This window comes from Arachis hypogaea, chromosome 1 (assembly GCF_003086295.3).
Source record: "Arachis hypogaea cultivar Tifrunner chromosome 1, arahy.Tifrunner.gnm2.J5K5, whole genome shotgun sequence".
NCBI classification, from domain to species: domain Eukaryota; kingdom Viridiplantae; phylum Streptophyta; class Magnoliopsida; order Fabales; family Fabaceae; genus Arachis; species Arachis hypogaea.
The window spans coordinates 80,387,309-80,410,488 of NC_092036.1; the positions used below are offsets into that span (position 1 = coordinate 80,387,309).

The window sequence follows — 23,180 nt, forward strand, 5'->3', positions numbered from 1 at the left end:
CCAAACTGGCGTCCAAACGCCGACCAGAGACCCTTTTCTGGCATAAAACGCCGGAACTGGCACCAGAACTGGAGTTAAACGCCCAAACTGGCATCCAAGCTGGCGTTTAACTCCAAGAATGGCCTATTCATGTGAAAGCTTCAAAGCTCAGCCCAAGCACACACCAAGTGGGCCCCAGAAGTGGATTTCTGCACTATCTGCACTTAGTTACTCATTTTCTCTAAACCCCAGTAACTATTTTAGTATATATAGCACTTTTTACTATTGTATTAGAGGGAATAGCTTTTTGATCACTTGAGATCATTTTGCACATTTGGGAGGCTAGCCATTCGGCCATGCCTAGACTTTCTTCTCTTATGTATTTTCTATGATGGAATTTCTACACCTCATAGATTAAGTTGAGGAGCTCTGCTGATCCTCATGAATTAATGCAAGTAATATTTTTTTTCTTTCAATTCACGCCTACTTCTTCTCCAAGATATACTCTCGTACTTAATTTAGTTAAGTCAGAATGAAGGGGTGACCCGTGACAATCACCCACTATCTTCATTACACGCTTAGCCAAGATCCACGTGCCTAACAATCACAAGCGGTCTACATGAAGTTCAATGTAGTCATTGGATGACAGCCGGAGTATATTCTCTTGGGTCTCTGATCCGTGATTTGCATCGCCTCTCCTGACATCAGAGCATCCGAATTTGAGATCAGAACCCTCGTGGTATAGGCTAGAAACAATTGGCAGCATTCTTGAGATCCAGAAAGTCTAAACCTTGTCTGTGATATTCCGAGTAGGGTCTAGGACGGGATGACTGTGACAAGCTTCAAACTCGCGACTATTGGGTGCATTGACAGTGTGCAAAAGGATCAAGGGATCCTATTCCGACACAAGTGAGAACTGACAGATGGTTAGCCCTACGGTAGCTATGCCTGGTATTTTTCATCCTAGATGAGAAATCTGACAGTTGATTAGTCGTACAGAAACCGTAGCCGGAACATTTTCACTGAGAGGATCATACAGCTTACCATGGAAGGGAGGATGCATGATTGGATGAAGACAATAGGAAAGTAGATGTTCAGAAGCAACAAAGCATCTCCAAACGCTTATCTGAAATTCCCACCAATGAGTTACATAAGTATCTCTATGTTATTTTCCATTTTATTTACCTTTTAATTATCAATACCTCATAACCATTTGAATCTGCCTGACTGTGATTTACAAGATAACCATAACTTGCTTCAAGCCGTCAATCTCTGTGGGATCAACTTTTACTCACGTAAGGTATTACTTGGACGACCCAATGCACTTGCTGGTTAGTTGTTGATAAACCCCATTTTTAGGGTTTATTTTGTATTGAATTTAGAGTATTTTAATGACCTTTTCTCGCATTTAACCTATGAATTAGCATGGTTTTGTAATCTCTCCCATATTTGTTCTTAAGTGTAAAAACATGCCTTTTAAACCTTATTTTGATAAATTCTAATTCCTCCTTGATTCCATAAGATGCCTTGATGTGTTTGCTAGTAATTCCAGGATTGAAATAGGCTAGGCATGGATCAAAGGGAGCAAGGAAGGAAGCATACAAGTGGAGAGAAGCATAAAAAGTCAAAGAAGTGAAATCAGCTAAGCACGCACACGCGCACAAGGCGCTCGCGCGCACATTGCAGAATCGGCCAGGGACGCGCACGCGTCAAAATCCGCACATAACTTCATTAAAGCAGCACGTGCCTGGCGATCTTGGGGAGTTTCTGAACCAACGTTGGCGCCAAAATGCACTAAAAGGACCAAGGATAGGGGGAAGACATCAATCTATCATTTTAGCATCATTAGTTTTAGTTTAGAGTAGTTTTAGAGAGAAAATAAACTAACAAAGAAAATAAACTAACAACTAACAAAGCTCTTGGCAAGATATGAGAACTAGAAGTCCTATCCTAGTTATTCTCCTCAATTGTGATAACAAATTGTGCATTGCTCCCACTTAGTTAACCTCTAACCATGGAGGAAAGTCAAGTGGATGAATCAATTTGATTCCTCAAGTCCTAATCAACTCCTAAAGGAAAGACTAGCTTTAGAGGCATTCAAATCAATTAGCAACTTCTAATTATCAATCGACAAAGGAATTAGATAACTCAAGAGTCACTAATTACTCTACCTAGGCCAAGATGAACAAAACCTACACTAAAATCCAACCAAGCATTTCATCGAACACTTGGAAGGCATAAAAGAAAAGCATAGTGAATCAACAACAAAAACCAGATCTAACAACAATTATTGCAAAGAATCAACAACAACAATCAAGGAAATCACAATTATCATGAATTACCTCAAATTGCATTATTGAAAGAAAACAAAGGAATAACAATCTATCCAAAACAAAATGAAGAATTACAATTATTAAAGCACATAACTAGAAAGAGGAAGAGGAGAAGAGTAAGAATTGATAAAGGAGAAGTGAATTAAATCATGAATTAAACCTAGATCTAAGAAGAGAGATTAACCTAAACCTAATCCTAATTCTTTAATTCACTTCTCCTTTATCAATTCTTACTCTTCTCCTCTTCCTCTTTCTAGTTATGTGCTTTAATAATTGTAATTCTTCATTTTGTTTTGGATAGATTGTTGTTCCTTTGTTTTCTTTCAATAATGCAATTTGAGATAATTCATAATAATTGTGTTTCTTTTGATTGTTGTTGTTAATTCCTTTTGATAATTGTTGTTAGATTCTATTCTTGTTATCAATTTACTATGCTTTCCTTTTATACCTTCCAAGTGTTTGATGAATCACTTGGTTGAACTTTAGTGTAGCTTTTATTCCTCTTGGCCTAGGTAGAGTAATTAGTGACTCTTGAGTTATCTAAATTCCTTTGTTGATTGATAATTAGAAGTTGCTAATTGATTTGAATGCCTCTAAAGCTAATCTTTCCTTTAGGAGTTGATTAGGACTTGAGGAATCAAATTGATTCATCCACTTGACTTTCCTCCATGGTTAGAGGTTAACTAAGTGGGAGCAATGGACAATTTGTTATCACAATTGAAAAGGATAACTAGGATAGGACTTCTAGTTCTCATATCTTGCCAAGAGCTTTGTTAGTTGTTAGTTTGTTTCTTTACCATTTATATTTCTTGTCTAAAACCTTAAAAACCCCAAATATAACTCACAACCAATAACAAAACACTTTATTGTAATTCCTAGGGAGAACGACCTGAGGTTCAATACTTCGGTTTATAAATTTAGGGGTTTGTTACTTGTGACAAATAATCTTTTGTATGAAAGGATTATTGTTTGGTTTAGGAACTATACTTTACAACGAGACTTCATTAGTGAAATTCTAAACCGTCAAAAATCCAATCATCAAAAAATGGCGCCGTTGCCGGGGAGTTGCAATGGTGTTATGTTATTGGTTATTGTATATATGTGAATAGTGTGAATATGTTTGCTTTTGTTAGCTCTTACTAGTTTTAGGATTTAATTTTCTTGCTTCCTATTTGATTTTGTTTTCATTTTCCTCTTGCTATCATGAATTCTCATTTTGGCTATGAGTTTGGTTATCAACATGTTGTAGGAAATGAGGACTATAATAAAGGTGTGTATCAAGAATGGGATAACGAAAAGTGGGAGGAGCCATATGCTTATGATCAATCCTCATGGCAACAACCCCCACCAATGCACTATGAAGAAGAGCCATTCTATGATGCATATCAATCCAATGGCTATGGTGAATCACCTTGTGACTTTCAAGAACCACCACCATATGCCTATGAACCATATCCTCAACATAACTCTCAACCATACTCACAAGCCCGTTCTTACCAACTACCTTCATATGACCCTAATCTATATCCATCCTACCAACAACCATATGAGCCATATGAACCACACATAGAGCCACCACCACTCCAACATCAATATTTTCAAGAGCCACCCCCTCCATATTATTACCAAGATGAACCACCTCCAATAAATGAAAATTTTCAACCACAAGATGAATACTACTTTCCACCACAACCTCCCATGGAAGAACACTCATATCCATTGAACCAAGAGCCACATGATCCTAATCATATTATCCAAGAGGAACAAGAGTCAAGGGATCATCTCAAAGAAGCATTGGATCAATTTCAAGCAACCATGGAGTGTGTTGTGCAACAAGTGGAAAGAATGGAAAATACCGAACCACCACAACTCTACCAAGAAGAACCACCTTCCTATTATGAACCCTTTTTCCAAAATGAGGAACCCTTCCACCAACCCCAATCTCTAATAGATGAAACCCTTGGTGTTCTTGTTCAAGGGAAAGAATAGATGAAAAGGGATGTGCAAAATTTCATGGCCACCTTGGATGCAATAATAAATCAATTAGCCTCCCAATGCTTGAACACTCAAGGAACTCCTACGGCTACATGTGGAGAATCGAATGAAGAACATAGCATGAAGGAGAGATTGAAAACTCCGGTGGGAAATGAGGGAAGTTGCTTTGTATTGGAACAATTGGAGGAAGCTTTAATTGTTGAAGACAAGAAAGAAGCGGTAGAAGACTTAGGAGATGCGGAGCATCCATGGGAACATAAAGTTGAAGAAAACCCCTCCAAGATGATTGAAATTGATGCTAGGGAGGAAAGTGCACACCTTCCAAGGCATATTCCATATGAAGACTTGGATAGGATAGAGCAAGAATTGAGTGGAGTGGAATACGCTTTGTCAAGATCGTTGGAAGCATCTTTGCCTAGGTTGTCATATACTCCTTCACCTGAGTGGGTAAAATTCATTTCTATTAGCTTTATTGTCCCACTTGAGTATGACTTGCTTGAAACGGATGGTCAACTTAGGATGCTTTGTGGGATGAAGCGTAAGCGAAAGATGTTTTGTGGTTGGCGTTGTAAATCAAGGCTCATTTTGGTTGATACTTCAAGAGTTGAATACAAAGGTTGAAATAGTGCTCAAATAGATGGGTCTAGGAGGATTGTTGGGCACTTCATAGAGGATTCTTCTTGTTCACCACCCAGATGGACTAATAATGATAATCAACCTCAAGATGGGTGTGAAAACAAAGTGTGGGATCCCGGATTACAAGAAGAGGATCAACTTTGGGAGCCCCAAGCTTGTGAAGAACTCCATCAATACTTGGCTCAATCCATAAGAAATCTTGGGGCACAATGGAGAACCAAGCATTGGTGGGAGTTCCAAGACGAGTACAAGCACAAGCCACCTTGATGAGGAGCTCCCCATAAGTCCAACTTAAGGACTTAAACTAAAAGTGCTAGGTGGGAGACACCCCACCATGGTAAACTCTTTCCATTCTCTTTTAATTTTGCTTAATAAGTGATTTGAGTTGCCATTGTAGGTAGATGTTTCATATAAATTTGTTTGTACAACTTAATTGTTGCATAGTCACATGTATGCTGTGTTTAGTAGTAGATGAATAACATCAAATTGCATTTTTTGTGAATTGTATGATGGTTGATTGAATAAAGAGTTGTGAGCAGTATAGGGAGCATCTGAGCACAATTTTTCTGCTTAAAGGGCAATAAAAAAAGGGGGGTAGGCGCGCGCGCATGACGTACGCGCACGTGTCCCTGAGTAGGTGCATCATTACCCAAATTCCAGAGAGTTGGGCCTCTTCTAGGCCAACGTTGTGCCTCGAGCCCAACTCATTACACGTTGACGCGCACTACGTGCGTGCGCGTCCATACAGCTATAAGGAAATGCACGCGGACGCGCACCTGCTGGGTCCGCGTCGATCTGCTGCTGCAACTTCTGAGCCAATATCCAGAGAGTTGCGCTAGATCTGGGCCAACTTTAATTCCCCAACCCAACTCACCTCGCGCGGACGCGCACTTGCCGCGTGCGCATCCCCTAGCTGATGCCATCATTCCAGGCCTTTGTCCAGAGAGTTGGGCGCGCGCTGAGCCCACTTTAAGCCTCCATCCCAACTCCTTGTACGCGTGCGCGCACTGTACGCGCGCGCCTCTGCCATCTTCGCCATCCACGCTTGAGCGCACTGTGCGCACCCGCGTCGATTCGAAAATGAGATAACCCTATTACGCGAGAACTACTGCGCAGCAGTGCACATCTCTTCTTCTTCCCGTTTCACCATCTCCGTCCCCTCTCTCCTTTCAACAGCCCGCCACCGCCAGCGGCCGTCCATCGCCACCACCACATCACTAACCCTCATCCTATCCACCCTCTCGCTCGCTCCCCTTCTCTCACAACCACTCACCCTCACTCTCTCCGCCAACCATCTGTCACCACCGCCGTAACCCTACCCTCCGCGGCGGCATCCTGCGCCCAGCTCATTTCTCTGCCGCCCCTACTTCCCATTTCCATTTCTTTTTACTCTACTCCCAGGTTCCATGCTTCAACTCTGTGTTCATTAACTTTCCATTACTGTTAGCTTAATGTTATTTAGTTGGAATTTGAATTTTTGTATGTTAGGTTAGATAGAAATAATTGCTGTTAGGTAGCTAGGTCTGGTTAGAGGATTCTAGGCCTGATAAGTGCTCTGTTTGTGCATGTTCGTTGTTTATTTACTTGGGTGTTGTATGCTGATTTTGGATTGCTATGTATGCAATTTGTGTTGCTGGGTTGTATTTCACTGTTGCTGTGCTTAATTGATGTTGTCTTCTTGCTGCTTATGCTATGTTACTATCTGGGAATGTCCAATTTTTAGCCGGGATGCTGCCCAATTTTCAGGAAATCTATTTTCATTGTAGTCTCTATTGCAAATTTGGGCTAATTTTCGTTTCCTTTTGACTTCCGGGATTTGCACCAATCATTGTGAACATGATTTCTATGTTTAGTCATGACTCTACTTTTATTGAGCCTATATATCATCATACCACTAATCCACCTTCCTAACTCTCTAATCTCGTTAAACACTTACTTTTTACTCACATTTAACCCTCTTTAACCATTCTTTCAAGGTATGACGATTTTAGTGCTTAATGAGTAAGGGTTGTTGCTTTCCTTAAAACTTTGATTTCTTGATTTACAGCTTTGTTTTCTATCCTTACTTCCAAACCAAGTTTTCAAGTTTAGTTCACATCATGATTGCTTATCATCCATCTCATATCCTGAACATATTTTCCTTGTTTCATGCTAAGTGCTTCATTGCTTGTATTCTATCATACTTTTCAGGATGTCGGATAAAGGAAAAGCCATAGCCACTACCTCCAAGAAAAGAAAACATTCTACACCCTCTATTCCCTCAATTTACAAGAATTATGCTAAGAATCCGTTGAATGAAGAAGAAAAGGAAAATCAGTTGCTACCTTCTACCAATCCAACAAAGTTTCCCAATCTTTACTGTGAGCTTCGCCTTCCCAAGTATCAGACGAAGAAGCTGAGTACTGAGAAGAGATTACTCCTACCCAATGATGTGAGACGAGCCATTACTAGTCGCATCCTAGAGTTGGGTTTGGACTTTGTTGATAGAGATTTGGGAGATATCAACATTTCTTGGGTTAAGGAATTCTATTGCAACTTCTTCCGTCCTACTTTAGATTCAGTTCAGTTGAGGGGTAGAGAGGTTATGATCACTGATTCAGCCATAGAGGAGGCACTGCAGTGTCGACACATCCCTGATGACACCTGTGCCCATCGGCAGGCAGAGGTAGCCATTCACTGTATGACTTTTGACTATGAGGCGCTTAGGCGCGTGATTGGTTTACCAGATGCCACTTGGGTGATGGACTCAGGCAACACAAAGCCCAAAGGGATGCTCTTTGCACACTTGAACAAGGAGGCCAAGACTTGGCAGATGATCTTCACTACGTCTTGCCCACCACTCACTTTTCTGAGATCCCTATGGAGATGCTACTTTTGATTGGTTGTGTTATGGAGGGAAAGGAGGTTTATTTTCCTCGATTGATTCGGCAGTGTATGTGGCGAGCACATATTCGTGGCCTACTCCCGTTTCCCACATTGGTTACCAGTATGGCCGCCTTAGCTGAGGTCCCTTGGTTGGATGATGATGTGATACCACCACCCCCAGATGACGATGACAAGGAGGTTACTATTCCTTGGGGTGGCTGGGTGCACGAGAAGCCCCCGACTAGACGCCGATCTAGGGCTAGAGTAGTTGTAGGGACGGCTGGACCTTCAGCCTCGACAGCAGCCCCATCCTCTTCTACAGCAGCAGCTCCATCTTCTTCGACAGCCCCTTCTTCAGTACTTGAGCCGACTTACCTACTGGTTCAGTGCCTGTTTCCGTTTCTGGAGCGCGAAAAGCGCCAGATCATGCGCCGACTGGATCGGATGGATCAGGCACTCATCTCCCTGGGTGCTGAGTTACCTCCGCTCTCAGACTCTCCAGCCTCCGATGAGCAGGATCATCAGGAGGAGGATGTTGATGAGCCGACTCAGCAGGATGCACCTTCAGCTGCACCTGACGCCACAGAGACTCAGCAGCCCCATGAGAGCCGGTCCCATAGCCTCAGACAGAGTCAGCACCTACCGGTGTCCCTACCCCTGATCCTCAGGATTAGCATCGGGGACGATGCTTAATCTTAAGTGTGGGGAGGTTGCCGGTGGCACTATTAGAGGACCGGTGAACACTTTAGTTATGCTGCCTAGTTATCTCATTTTTCGTACTTTATGTATATACTTGTCATTTTGGGTTATTTTGGATACTTTTACTGGATTTTAGATATTTTGGATGCTTCTGCATATTTTTAGATGTTTTGGATGATAGATTCCATACTTTTAGTTAGATTTTTTTTCTTTATAAAACTTTTGCATATTTCATATTTCTCTTTAGCTCATGGTTATGATTAGAAATTGTTTGTGAATTGTTAAAACTTGGTCACCTTTTTGCATAAGAAATTGTTTCTAGTTGAAAAAGAAAAGGGTAAACTAGGGAATCTTTTTAGAAATTCTCAATCACAACAATACTTAGTCAAATATTGAGATTTTCCAAGAAACTTAATTATAGGGCATAGGGCACCAACCTAATTGATTGAAGAAAATTTTTGGTGAAACTTGCTTGAATTCTTACTTTGTGAAGCATGTATTGAACTAAGAACACAAGCTTGTGAGACTTGAGCCTATTGATGTGGTTGCATTTTTATAACCACTTATCTTCCATTCTTGTGTGCAATTATTCTTTTTCTATGATTGTGATCCTTGATTTGCTTGATTCTATATGTCCATTTATTTCTTGTATTCATGCATTTGTATGATTGAGGCCATTATTTCATTAGCTCACGTACCCAAATAACCTACCTTTTACTCTCTATTGTTAGCCAATTTTGAGCCTATGCTTAACTAACTTGTTCTCATTTTAGCACATTACAAGCCCAAAGCGAAAAACCAATCAAAGATGTGTTTGCTAGTAATTCCAAGATTGAAATAGGCTAGGCATGGATCAAAGGGAGTAAGGAAGGAAGCATACAAGTGGAGAGAAGCATAAAAAGTCAAAGAAGTGAAATCAGCTAAGCACGTGCACGCGCACAAGGCGCTCTCGCGCACATTGCAGAATCAGCCAGGGACGCGCACGCGTACCGTGCGCGCACGCGTCGAAGTCCGCACATGACTTCATTAAAGCAGCACGTGCCTGGCGATCTTGGGGAGTTTCTGAACCAACTTTGGCGCCAAAATGCACTAAAAGGACCAAGGATAGGGGGGAAGACATCAATCTATCATTTTAGCATCATTAGTTTTAGTTTAGAGTAATTTTAGAGAGAGAAGCTCTCACTTCTCTCTAGAATTAGGATTAGGTTTAGGTTAATCTCTCTTCTTAGATCTAGGTTTAATTCATGCTTTAATTCACTTCTCCTTTATCAATTCTTACTCTTCTCCTCTTCCTCTTTCTAGTTATGTGCTTTAATAATTGTAATTCTTCATTTTGTTTTGGATAGATTGTTGTTCCTTTGTTTTCTTTCAATAATGCAATTTGAGATAATTCATAATAATTGTGTTTCTTTTGATTGTTGTTGTTAATTCATTTCAATAATTATTGTTAGATTCTATTCTTGTTATCAATTTACTATGCTTTCCTTTTATACCTTCCAAGTGTTTGATGAATTGCTTGGTTGAACTTTAGTGTAGCTTTTATTCCTCTTGGCCTAGGTAGAGTAATTAGTGACTCTTGAGTTATCTAAATTCCTTTGTTGATTGATAATTAGAAGTTGCTAATTAATTTGAATGCCTCTAAAGCTAGTCTTTCCTTTAGGAGTTGATTAGGACTTGAGAAATCAAATTGATTCATCCACTTGACTTTCCTCCATGGTTAGAGGTTAACGAAGTGGGAGCAATGGACAATTTGTTATCACAATTGAAAAGGATAACTAGGATAGGACTTCTAGTTCTCATATCTTGCCAAGAGCTTTGTTAGTTGTTAGTTTGTTTCTTTACCATTTATATTTCTTGTCTAAAACCTTAAAAACCCCAAATATAACTCACAACCAATAACAAGACACTTTATTGTAATTCCTAGGGAGAACGTCCTGAGGTTCAATACTTCGATTTATAAATTTAGGGGTTTGTTACTTGTGACAAACAATCTTTTGTATGAAAAGATTATTGTTTGGTTTAGGAACTATACTTTACAACGAGACTTCATTAGTGAAATTCTAAACCGTCAAAAATCCGATCATCAGTTGTGCGGAGTTGTGAAAAGTGTGATCACAAGCGTGTTTGAATGGAAAATAGAAATCATTGCATTAATTCATCGAGATGCTGCAGAGCTCCTGGTGCACGAAATTGCAATCACACTTTTGCAATCCGCACAACTAACCAGCAAGTGCACTGGGTCGTCCACGTAATACCTTACGTGAGTAAGGGTCGAATCCCACGGAGATTGTTGGCTTGAAGCAAGCTATGGTTATCTTATTGATCTTAGTCAGGATGCCAATAGGGTTCTTTCATTTTAATTGTAAAAAGTCAAAGGGCATAAAATAAATACTTATTGTGCAATAATGGAGAATATGTTGGAGTTTTGGAGATGCTTTGTCTCTTTATTTCAGCTTTTCTCTTGTACTCCTCTTCACACACGCAAGGTTCCTTCCATGGCAAGCTGTATGTAGGGTGTCACCGTTGTCAATGGCTACTTCCCATCCTCTCAGTGAAAATGGTCCAAATGCTCTGTCACAGCACGACTAATCATCTGTTGGTTCTCGATCATGTAGGAATAGAATCCATTGATTCTTTTGCATCTGTCACTACGCCCAACAATCGCGAGTTTGAAACTCGTCACAGCCATTCAATCCTTGAATCCTATTCAGAATACCACAGACAAGGTTTAGACTTTTTGGATTCTCATGAATGCCGCTATCAATTCTAGCTTATACCACGAAGATTCTGATTAAGGAATCTAAGAGATACTCATTCAATCTAATGTAGAACGGAGGTGGTTGTCAGGCACATGTTCATGGATTGAGGAAGGTGATGAGTGTCACGGATCATCACCTTCTTCATGGTGAAGCGCAAATGAACATCTTAGATAAGAACAAGTGTGTTTGAATGGAAAACAGAGATAATTGCATTAATTCATTGAGACGTTGCAGAGCTCCTCACCCCCAACAATGGAGTTTAGAGACTCATGCCGTCAAAGAGTATAAAATTCAGATCTAAAAATATCATGAGATCCAAAATAAGTCTCTAAGGGTGTGTGTGGTTCAAAGATTAAATTTTATTACCAAGTAATCTCATTCCTAGGTATTATATTCCTAGGAATAAGATTACTTGGAATATATGATTTCCATATTTGGTTGTAAAATTTAATACATTGGAATATTATGTAATAATCCTAGGAATGACTAAATTTTTGTTTGGTTGAGTTTAAATATCTTGGTCATATTATGTAATATGTCAAAATTACCCTTAATCATTCAAATTAAAATATTAATGACTAAAAGTTAAATATTTTTTAAGTTTACTAAAATACCTCTAATAATAAATATTTTTAGTTAAAATTATTATTAATTCTAATTTTTTAAAATTTACTAAAATACCCTTAATAACAAATATTTTAGTTAAAATTATTATTGATTCTAATTTTTTTTAAATTTACTAAAATACCCCTTGTAACGAATATGTTTAGTTAAATTATTATTAACTCTAAATTTTTTACTAAAATACCCCTAATAACAAATATATTTAGTTAAATTATTATTGACTCTAAATTTTTTTAAATTTACTAAAATACCCCTAATAACAAATATCTTTAGTTAAAATTATTATTGACTCTAAATTTTTTTAAATTTACTAAAATACCCCTAATATCAAATATCTTTAATTAAAATTATTATTGATTCTAATTTTTTTTTAAATTTACTAAAATATCCCTAATAACAAATATCTTTAGTTAAATTATTTTTTACTCTAAATTTTTTTAAATTTAGTAAAATACTTCTAATATTAAATATCTTTAATTAAAATTATTATTGATTCTAAATTTTTTTAAATTTACTAAAATATCCCTACTAAAATATCCCTAATAACAAATATCTTTAGTAAAATTATTATTGACTCTAAATTTTTTTAAATTTACTAAAATACTCCTAATATCAAATATCTTTAATTAACATTATTATTGATTCTAAATTTTTTTAAATTTATTAAAATTAGTTAAATTATTATTGACTCTAAATTTTTTAAATTTACTAAAATACCCCTAATATTAAATATGTTTTATTAAAATTAACACAAAATACGTATCTAAAATTTTTAAAAATTCCATAATTCATAATTCGTGTTATAATCCATAATTGAACTTATATAAAACAAATCTCAACGATTCTAACCACATATATATTAAAAAGCTTTACTATTATCCAAATTAAAGTTACAAAGAAGTCTCAAAAAGTTAAAATTTACTAACAGACACACAACTCTTATACAAGAACACAAACACATCAACAAAATAAAATCATTGTTATGACAAACAGCCTCATACATAAAAAAATTATTACAATTATCGAACGTGATGTCTTCTCCATTGGTTCCACATTTCTTGTGCAAGTTGATCTCTCCATCTACCCCAAGCATCACTTGTCTCAATATGGTGGATCGTCTCACCATCTACTCCAAGTATATTTTGATCTTCTATCTCATCAATAGGATCCACAACCATCACTCTTCTAATATGATTATGCAAAAGGCAACAAGCAGTTATAATTCTTCCTTGAGTCTTAATAGGATAAAATGATCTTCCCCTTAAAATTTCCCATCTTGCTTTCAATACTCCAAATGCCCTTTCAATGACATTCTTAGCTTGTGAGTGTTTCATATTAAAAAACTCTTAAGCTGTACTGGGTTGATTATGTGAATTAAACTCACTCAAATGATATTTTTGTCCTCTATAAGGTGCCAAAAATCCTTCACAATTCATGTATCCAGCATCGCATAAGTAGTAATGACCTAGTGTAACATATAAAATTGAACAAAATTAATGAAAGATCAAATAGTTACTTTGATAACATGATAAAGTCTCAATAAAAATACCTTGGAAAACACTAAACCCATTGCGAAATAGTGCATCTCACAATACCCTAGAATCCGTAGCTGAACCCTCCCAACCCGCCAGTATGTAGATAAATTGCATATCAGGAGCAACCACTCCAAGCACATTGGTTGTTATGTCACCTTTTCTGTTTCGATATCTAGGCTTATCAGCCTCAAGGACATTGACTTTGATATGAGTACCATCTAAGGCTCCTAAACAATTCTAAAATCCAAAAAAAGAGATCAATTAACTCAATTCTAAAGCACACAAAGTATATTAGGTTTAATAACATTAGCAAGATAAATTACCTTGAACCATTTCCATCGTTCATCCATTCTATCCTGGCTAAATGGTTGAGGTTTCTTCAGTAAGAGATTATGACATCTCAAAATAGCAAGCAATACATCATTAAACCGCCTACTAATTGTTTCTTCAGATCTCACAAATTGTCTCTTTATTACTCTAATTTTGACGTCATGTGCTATAACATGTAAAAACATGGCAACCATTTCTTCCACACCCATATTCCTACTTGGTTCTAACCTTCCAACCCTTTTAAGCAAGTTACACAATGCATGAAAGGCACATCCATCCATTCTTGTGTTTTCTATACATGCTAGATCACTAAAATAAATAATCATATCGACACTAACATCCCTTATTACTTGCCTACTGTAACTATCATTCCATTTTCTTTTTTTTTTCAATTGCAATATAATCAAAACATAGCAAATCATCAACAACTTAACCATAAGGTCATTCATTAATTCAAAATGTAAAATCAAGCAGGCAATAACTCTCATATTCTGTTTGGGATCCATTCTGTCAAAAAAAAAACATTAAAATATTTAGTTAGAAGACTTTACTATTTATTTATTCTATGTAAACTTTTTTCTATCATTTGAAAAATAAAATTAATAGCCAAAAGGACATCTCACAACACATGATATATATCTTAGCCAAAAGGATAATTTTTTTCCCCTTCAATTTCCTTTGTGCTATGTTAGATTTCTTTACATCTCTGATCAGTGATCACTACCTTAGCTTATTGCATAAATCATACTTCAAAGCTAAATAATGAGATCAGACCATATATATATATATATATATATATATATATATATATATATATATATATATATATATATATATATATATATATATATATATATATATATATCATTTAATTTGATTTCAAAATTTCAATTTCATGAAGGGATAAGGACACACATACACATATATAGATATAGAAGTAGTTTGGCAGTTTCAAGGAGACTAAAATAATAAAATGGTTCTGTCTAAGGCACATTAATGGTTCTCTCCATAGTGTTGTTGGTCAAACCATAAATAGATGAACTACTTACTACTGGAATTCAAGAAAATCAATTAAACACAAGAGGATTACTTCAAGGAACACATCTTGAAAATGTTATTATGAATAATCATCCAACGGTTTACAATATCATCTTCATTAGTGTTAATAGAAATAGTCACCTAAGCACAAACACAACAAAATGAGTCAATGACACATTAACTATTGTTGATGCTTCCAGGAAGCTGACAAGATTGAACTGGCTAAGTCAACAGGGCTAGATCAGAAGCAAATTAACAATTGGTTTATTAATCAAAGAAAGCGTCATTGGAAGCCATTGAGAATATGCAACTTTCTATGATGGAAAATCTTGGTGGCCGATTCCTTCCTGATGAATGATTATTGTATACATTATTCCCGGCCCCTGTAATATTTGTATATCCTGATTAATTAATTACTGCTTATAATTTTCTCTTGTAAATTCTGAATTTAAATTAAAGTAGGTTACCGATTGTAAAAATGCTTAATTACTCTCAGAAAGAGAATGGGAAGTGATCATATATTAATGATTAATTTGCGTATCTTATATATAATATATATTATGAGAAATGTTAGGAGTCAATATAAAAAGTTAGATAGTATTGACTTAAATATATGGAAAGAAAAATTGATGATCTAATATTCGAAAAGTAGTTGTCTACATTGTGAATGAATGCATGCTTATTTGCTTTTTTTGGTTCATTATCATACGTACTTCACTTGCTGTTGCTACATCGTTGCATAGTCATTTTACGTCCTCAATTCAAATCAAACTTTTTTACTCCCAAAGTTACTCAATCAGTTCTAGTGGCTTCATTCTGGCCCTATGGGTGTGTGTTGGTGATATATAAATGAGTTTAATTGGAGGTGGACTAGAGCTAGTTGCATAAAGATAAAGTTTCTACTCCTGCCCTTTTTTTATTTGTTCCTGCTTTCTCTTTTTCTTTTCTAAATAGATGAAGGATGAATCACAATATTAGTCAAACAGCATAGAAATTTAACACAAGGGTTTAAAGCAAAGAAAGCTCCTCCACATCCTGTTCTGTTCTATGAACAAGCTATGAGAATACAAAGTAAAGGGACAGGTGTGTTTACTTCACAGTCCTTATGAATCCTTATGCTACAAGAATCAAACCCAGAATTTTATAATACAGACCCAAAAACCTTGATAGCAGATTTGACTTCCCAACCCCTGAGTCCCCAATTAGAACAGCTTTGAACAGATAATCACACTCCTCATCAAATGCATCAGCCATATATCTATCTTGTTAATTAACCTCTCTACCTCATCAAATGCATCAACCATATATCTATCTTGTTAATTAACCACTCTACCTGCTTTCACTTTCACCCTTCTATCTATCTATCTATCTATGTATATGCCTATATTGGAAATTCTAAAGGAACAAACCTAGTGACTAGTGAGGAGGTGAAAATAAAACCAAACCAAAAATAAGAATTGTTGGATATGAAAGGAGAAAGCTACAGGGTGCAAGGTCATGATCACACTTATGTAATGTTATAATTAATTAAGATTACGAAACTGGGAGGGGCCAAGACACAATCCTTTCTTTGGATGGTATTATTATTATTATTATTATTATTATTATTATTATTATTATTATTATTTACTCTCACAGTTACACTTGAATGATTACTAGTCCTTGATAAGAGGTTATATAATTATTATTTGTTTCTGATATGTTAGCTTGTAACTACTACTTTTTCAGTCTTTCTCTGGAGCAATTTATGCTCCTCCACATCCTGCTCTGTTCTATGAACAAGCTATGAGAATACAAAGCAAAGGGACTGGCATGTTTACTCCACGGTCTTTATGAATCCTTATGCCACAAGAATCAAACCCAAAATTTCATAATGCAGACCCAAAAACTATAACAATTCTAAGTCACAGCATATGACTAAAAACAGAATCAACAGAGAAAAAATAAACACAACTCTATCTTATAACCTCAGCATTCAACCTTTGATTCAATCCACCATAGCCTTTGGGCATTTCTTCGTTCCCATCATAAATAGTAAAAACTAGTCATAAAATTAGTAATAACGAGTTTTATCCAAATTTTCACAGAAATATTTTTCAGTGGATTGAAAACCAGATCGAGAATTCAAGATAGACAGATAAGTTTCTCTCAATCCACTTTTATATTTGTAGTGTGAATTTTATAATTACTTTTTCTGTTTTCTATCGACAACAGGACAGTGGCACTCAACATCAATGAGAATGCTGTTCAGCTATGCACTTCTTGTGTTCTGTACTTTGATAATAATCAAATATACATGTGCTATCGGCTATCTTTCCCTCAAGAAATAACTTTAAGCTACACCTATTAATCCTTGACTACATTGAGATAGTAGAACATAAATCTAATTCTGAGACATGCTCTTGAACAACGTATCAAGTGTAAATCTTAGCAATTTTGTTAATTTTAAGTTAGAAACTGGAGATACACACCTAGTAAAACAAGGAAGCTACAATCTCTCGATAAATAATACAATAGTTATGGTTTTTAGCCAACCTGAAAATTGACAGGCTCCTATGGCTCAGACTTAACAAGCTCCTCGACAGAATTTCGGTAATTAGCAATCAAGTCTCTGTAACAAGAAGAAAAATAAATATGTCTTTAGCATCAAAATTTAAAGCTGCTTTGATTTCTTCCAAATGTTACAGAGCATCTTCACAGATATGTATGCAGTTCTCAGTTGTCACACCCCACAAGAAACATATGATTAGTAAAACCAGGTTAGAGTTATCTTTTTTTAGCTCTCAGTGACATAATTGCAAATATCTGGCAGAGTAAAAGAATTGCAAGCAATTTTGGTTCTTGAAAAACAATAAAAAACAGCAAACACAAGACTAGGTGATGTGCTCCAAAACTCAATCACCAATTCACCATCTAATCTTCATTTTCTCCCCTTAAATTTCAAACACCAAAACTCAAAAGCACTCACTGTGGAAAACAACTTTTCAACTTGTGACCTTATGCAAACTTAACAACAATGTTAACTACCTCAGATCAGTGTCATCATCAAATCATCAGAAATTTGGTGTAAAAAACATCGTAATCATCAACTTACATACCTTATTCGGAGGGTAGCCCCTGTTTCCAACATCAATAGCAACCAATTTGCTCTTATTTAGTATCCCCTGCAACCAACAGAAGAAAGTGAAAGACGGCAAGAGAGAGAGAGAAAGAGAGAGAGAGAGATCGAAAGTGAAAGAGAGAAAGAGGGATAGAGAAAGAACTGTATGCGAAGCACTAGAGAAACAGTGGCAAAGCTTCCTCGTCGACGGCGAACTCGACGCTAAGCAAGAGAGTGACGGAGAAGAGAGACCAAACGCGAACACGCGACGCAGAGGATCCGGCTAGAGGCGCGGCAGCGACGACGGCAAGCATACAGTCGCGGTGAACTGATGTGAGCTGCGATGATGGAACATGAACGTAAACGAATGATTGAAGTGAATTTCCTTCTATAATAAGGTGACGGGTGGTTGTGCAAACTCAAATCGGCGGCAAGACAGTGCTGACGCCGGTGGAGCTTCCATGAATTTGGGGAAGAAGCTTGGCTAGGTTTTAGTTTTGATGGGGGAAGGGCTCTGCTAGGGTTTTGGTTTCTAATCAAATGAGGAGTAAAAATATTAAAAGAAGGGCTGGAGTGAAATTAACAAGGGTATTTTGGTCTTTTCACTTTATTATACACATTCCATTCCCATTAGAATTAAAGATAACCAGGAGGGAGATGGGAATGAAATGGGTTGGATTTTGATTCCAGGGAATAAAACATACCCAGGAATAATTTTTTAAATCTTGAACCAAACATGGGAATAAGATATTCCCATCTCAAAATCTTGGGAATATACTTGTATTCCCTCCAACCACACACACCCTAAAAGTTGTTTAAATACTAACCTATTAGCCTAGGTTTACAGAAAATGAGTAAACTAAGATAATTGGTGCAGAAATCCACTTCTGGGGCCCACTTGGGGTGTGTTGGGGATGAGACTTAAGCTTCTAACGTGCCTGGGCTGTTTCTGGAGTTGAACGCCAGGTTGTAACCTGTTTCTGGCGCTGAACTCCAACTTGCAACCTGTTTCTGGCGCTGAACGCCAGACTGCAACATGGAACTGGCGTTGAATGCCAGTTTACGTCGTCTATCTTCGCGCAACGTATGGACTATTATATATTGCTGGAAAGCCCTGAATGTCTACTTTCCAACCCAATTGAGAGCGCGCTAATTAAACTTCTGTAGCTCCAAAAAATCATTTCCGAGTGCAGAGAGGTTAGAATCCAACAGCATCAGCAGTTCTTTTTCAACCTAAATCAGATTTTTGCTCAGCTCCCTCAGATTCAGCCAGAAAATACCTGAAATCACAGAAAAACACACAAAATCATAGTGAAGTCCAGAAATATGAATTTTGCCTAAAAACTAATAAAAATATACTAAAAAGTAGCTAGAACCTACTAAAAACTACCTAAAAACAATGCCAAAAAGCGTATAAATTATCCGCTCATTACAACACCAAACTTAAATTGTTGCTTGTCCCCAAGCAACTGAAAATCAAATAGGATCAAAAGAATAGAATATACTATAAATTCCAAAATATCAATGAAGCTTAGTTCTAATTAGATGAGCGGGACTTGTAGCTTTTTGCTTCTAAACGGTTTTGGCATCTCACTTTATCCTTTGAAGTTTAGAATGATTGGCATCTATAGGAACTTAGAATTCAGATAGTGTTATTGATTCTCCTAGTTAAGTATGTTGACTCTTGAACACAGCTACTTTTTGAGTCTTGGCCGTGGCCCTAAGCACTTTGTTTTCCAGTATTACCACCGGATACATAAATGCCACAGACACATGACTGGGTGAACCTTTTCAGATTGTGACTCAGATTTGCTAAAGTCCCCAGTTAGATGTGTCCAGAGCTCTTAAGCGCACTCTTTTTGCTTTGGATCACGACTTTAACCACTCAGTCTCAAGCTTTTCACTTGGACCTGCATGCCACAAGCACATGGTTAGGGACAGCTTGATTTAGCCGCTTAGGCCTGGATTTTATTTCCTTGTGCCCTCCTATCCATTGAAGCTCAAAGCCTTGGATCATTTTTACCCTTGCCTTTTGATTTTAAGGGCTATTGGCTTTTTCTGCTTGCTTTTTTTTCTTTCTATATATATATATATATATATATATATATATATATATATATATTTCGCTACCCTTTTTTTTCCGCAAGCTTTTGCTATTCACTGCTTTTTCTTTCTTCAAGAATCAAATTTATGATTTTTCAGATTATCAGTAACATTTATCTTTGTTCATCATTCTTTCAAGAGCCAACAATTTTAACAACAAGATAAAAAAAAATATGCACTATTCCAGCATTCATTCAGAAAACAAAAAGTATTGTCACCACATCAATATAATTAAACTAAATTCAAGGATAAATTCGAAACTCATGTACTTCTTGTTCTTTTGTATTAAAAATATTTTTTTTCATTTAAGAAAGGTGAAGGATTCATGGAATTATTCATAGCCTTAAGACATGGTTACTAAATACTAATGATCATGAATTAAAGACACAAACATAGACAAACATGAAGCATAAAAATTGAAAAACAGAGATAAGAACAAGGAAGTTAAGGAATGAGTCCACCTTAGTGAGGATGGCGCCTTTTTGAAAGATCAATGGTGCTTTTTGAGCTCCTTTATGTCTCTTCCTTGCCTCTGTTTCTTGATCTCTAGTGATTTTGGTACTCCTATCCTTAGTTGTTCCCAATAGTTGTGTGGAGGAAAATATATCCCCTGAGGTGTCTCAGGGATTTCTTAATGAGGGAATTCCTCATGCTCTCTTGATGTGCAGTCAAATGCTCTACTACTGAGCTATGGACCCTTGAGATGAATCTCTCCATCTCCCATGACTCAGAGGTGGAAGCAATTGCCTTCCCTTTCCTCTTTCTTGAGGTTTCTCTGGCCTTAGGTACCATAAATGGTTATGGAGAAATAAAAGAGCTATGCTTTTACCACACCAAACTTAGAATATTGCTTACCCTCGAGCAAAAGAAGAAAGAATAGAAGAAGAAGAAGAAGATAAAGGGAAGAGGGAGAGATGTTTGTGTTTTGGCCATGTAGGGTGGGTTTGGGTGGGAAGGATGGATGGATGTGAGTGGTGAAGAGGTGATGGGGAAGAGAGATTGAGGGGATTAGTGAAGAAGAGAGAAGGTGAGTTGGGGTAGTAGGGATCCTGTGGGGTCCACAGATCCTGAGATGATCCTGTGGGGTCTACAGATCCTGAGGTGTCAAGGATTTACATCCCTGCACCAATGAGGCATGTAAAATGCCCTCTGAATGCAATCCTGGCATTTAACGCCAGATTGATGCTTGTTTCTGGCGTTAAACGCCAGCTTTATACTTGTTCTGGGCGTTCAACACCCATTTACAGCATGTTTCTGGCGTTGAATGCCAGCTTTCCTCAGTGTGCAATCCTGGCATTTAAACGCTAGATTGTTGTATGTTTCAGGCGTTCAACGCCAGATCCATGCTCTGTTCTGGCGTTGAACGCCAGCTAGATGCTCCTTACTGGCGTTTAAACGCCAGTAAGCCCTTTCTCCTGGGTGTGCTGTTTCTTCTGCTGTTTTTGATTTTGTTTTTAATTTTTGTATTTGTTTTATGACTCCACATGATCATGAACCTAAGAAAACATAAAAGAATAATAAAATAAAAATAAAAATTTGGGTTGCCTCCCAATAAGCGCTTCTTTATTGTCTTTAGCTGGACTATTACTGAGCTTTAATCCAGTCTCAGTCTTGAGCATTCTTGCTCAACATTGCCTTTAAGATAATGATTGACTCTTTGCCTATTAATAATGAACTTTTTGTCAAAGTCACTATCATGAAGCTCTGCAAACCATGGTGCTTCCTGAATGGCAAAAAGTTGCTCATCCGGAAAGGTTTCAGAGATCTCAGTAAGAGGGAGGAACGTCCCTTCTACTGGTTCTATTCGGGACAGGTGATCTGCTACTTGGTTCTCTGTCCCTTTTCTGTCTCTTATTTCTATATCAAACTCTTGCAGAAGCAACACCCATCTTATGAGCCTGGGTTTTGAATCCTGCTTTGTGAGTAGATATTTAAGAGCAGCATGGTCTGTGTATACAATCACTTTTTATCCTACTAAATAGGATCTGAACTTGTCAATGGCGTAAACCACTGCAAGCAATTCCTTTTCTGTGGTTGTGTAGTTCTTCTACGCATCATTTAGAACACGGCTGGCATAATAAATGACGTGCAGAAGCTTGTCATGCCTCTGTCCCAACACTGCACCAATGGAATGATCACTGGCATCACACATTAATTCAAATGGTAATGTCCAGTCTGGTGCAGAGATGACTGGTGCTGTAACCAGCTTAGCTTTCAGAGTCTCAAACGCCTGCAGACACTCCTTATCAAAGATAAATGGCGTGTTAGCAGCTAGCAGATTACTCAGAGGTTTTGCAATTTTTGAAAAATCTTTTATAAACCTCCTATAGAATCCTGCATGCCCCAGAAAGCTTCTAATTGCTTTAACATTGGCAGGTGGTGGTAATTTTTCAATTACCTCTACCTTGGCTTAATCCACCTTTATTCCCTTGTTCAAAATTTTGTGCCCAAAGACAATTCCTTCAGTCACCATAAAATGACATTTCTTCCAGTTTAAAACCAGGTTAGTCTCTTGACATTTCTTTAGAACAAGTGCTAGATGGTCAAGACAGGAGCTGAATGAGTCTCCAAATACTGAAAAGTCATCCATGAAGACTTCCAGAAATTTTTCCACCATATCAGAGAAAATTGAGAGCATGCACCTTTGAAAGGTTGCAGGTGCATTGCACAGACCAAATGGCATCCTTCTGTATGCAAATACTCCAGATGGACATGTGAATGCTGTTTTCTCTTGATCCTGGGGATCTACTGCAATTTGATTATAACCTGAATATCCATCCAGGAAGCAGTAGTATTCATGAACTGTTAGTCTTTCTAGCATCTGGTCTATGAAGGGTAAAGGAAAATGATCCTTTCTGGTAGCTGTATTGAGCCTTCTATAATCAATACACATACGCCACCCTGTAACTGTTCTTATAGGAACCAGTTTATTTTTTTCATTATGAACCACTGTCATGCCACCCTTCTTAGGGACGACTTGGACAGGGCTTACCCAGGGGCTATCAGAAATAGGATAAATAATCCCAGCCTCTAGTAATTTAGTGACCTCCTTTTGCACCATCTCCTTCATGGCTGGATTTAGCCGCCTCTGTGGTTGAACCATTGGCTTAGCATCACCCTCCAATAGGATTTTGTGCATGCATCTGGCTGGGCTAATGCCCTTAAGATCACTGATGGACCACCC

General features: G+C 37.3%; 2 protein-coding genes and 1 long non-coding RNA gene across 3 annotated transcripts; all 3 read right to left on the reverse strand.

The window, feature by feature from the left end:
* Positions 1–12,909: 12,909 nt before the first annotated feature.
* LOC140183682 (uncharacterized) lies at positions 12,910–13,224 on the reverse strand. Its single transcript, XM_072232204.1, has one exon. The coding sequence runs from the start codon at positions 13,222–13,224 to the stop codon at positions 12,910–12,912; it is 315 nt and encodes a 104-aa protein (XP_072088305.1).
* A 98-nt stretch (positions 13,225–13,322) lies between these two features.
* On the reverse strand, positions 13,323–13,964 carry LOC140183683 (uncharacterized). The gene is made up of 3 exons (XM_072232208.1): positions 13,749–13,964; positions 13,486–13,662; positions 13,323–13,355 (listed from the first exon to the last, which is right to left on the reverse strand). Exons 1-3 carry the CDS (start codon positions 13,962–13,964, stop codon positions 13,323–13,325), a joined length of 426 nt encoding a protein of 141 aa, XP_072088309.1.
* Positions 13,965–17,024: 3,060 nt separating this feature from the next.
* LOC140183968 (uncharacterized) lies at positions 17,025–17,958 on the reverse strand. Its single transcript, XR_011880561.1, has 2 exons — positions 17,892–17,958; positions 17,025–17,404 (listed from the first exon to the last, which is right to left on the reverse strand). It is a non-coding gene; the product is annotated as an uncharacterized lncRNA (long non-coding RNA).
* Positions 17,959–23,180: the final 5,222 nt, after the last annotated feature.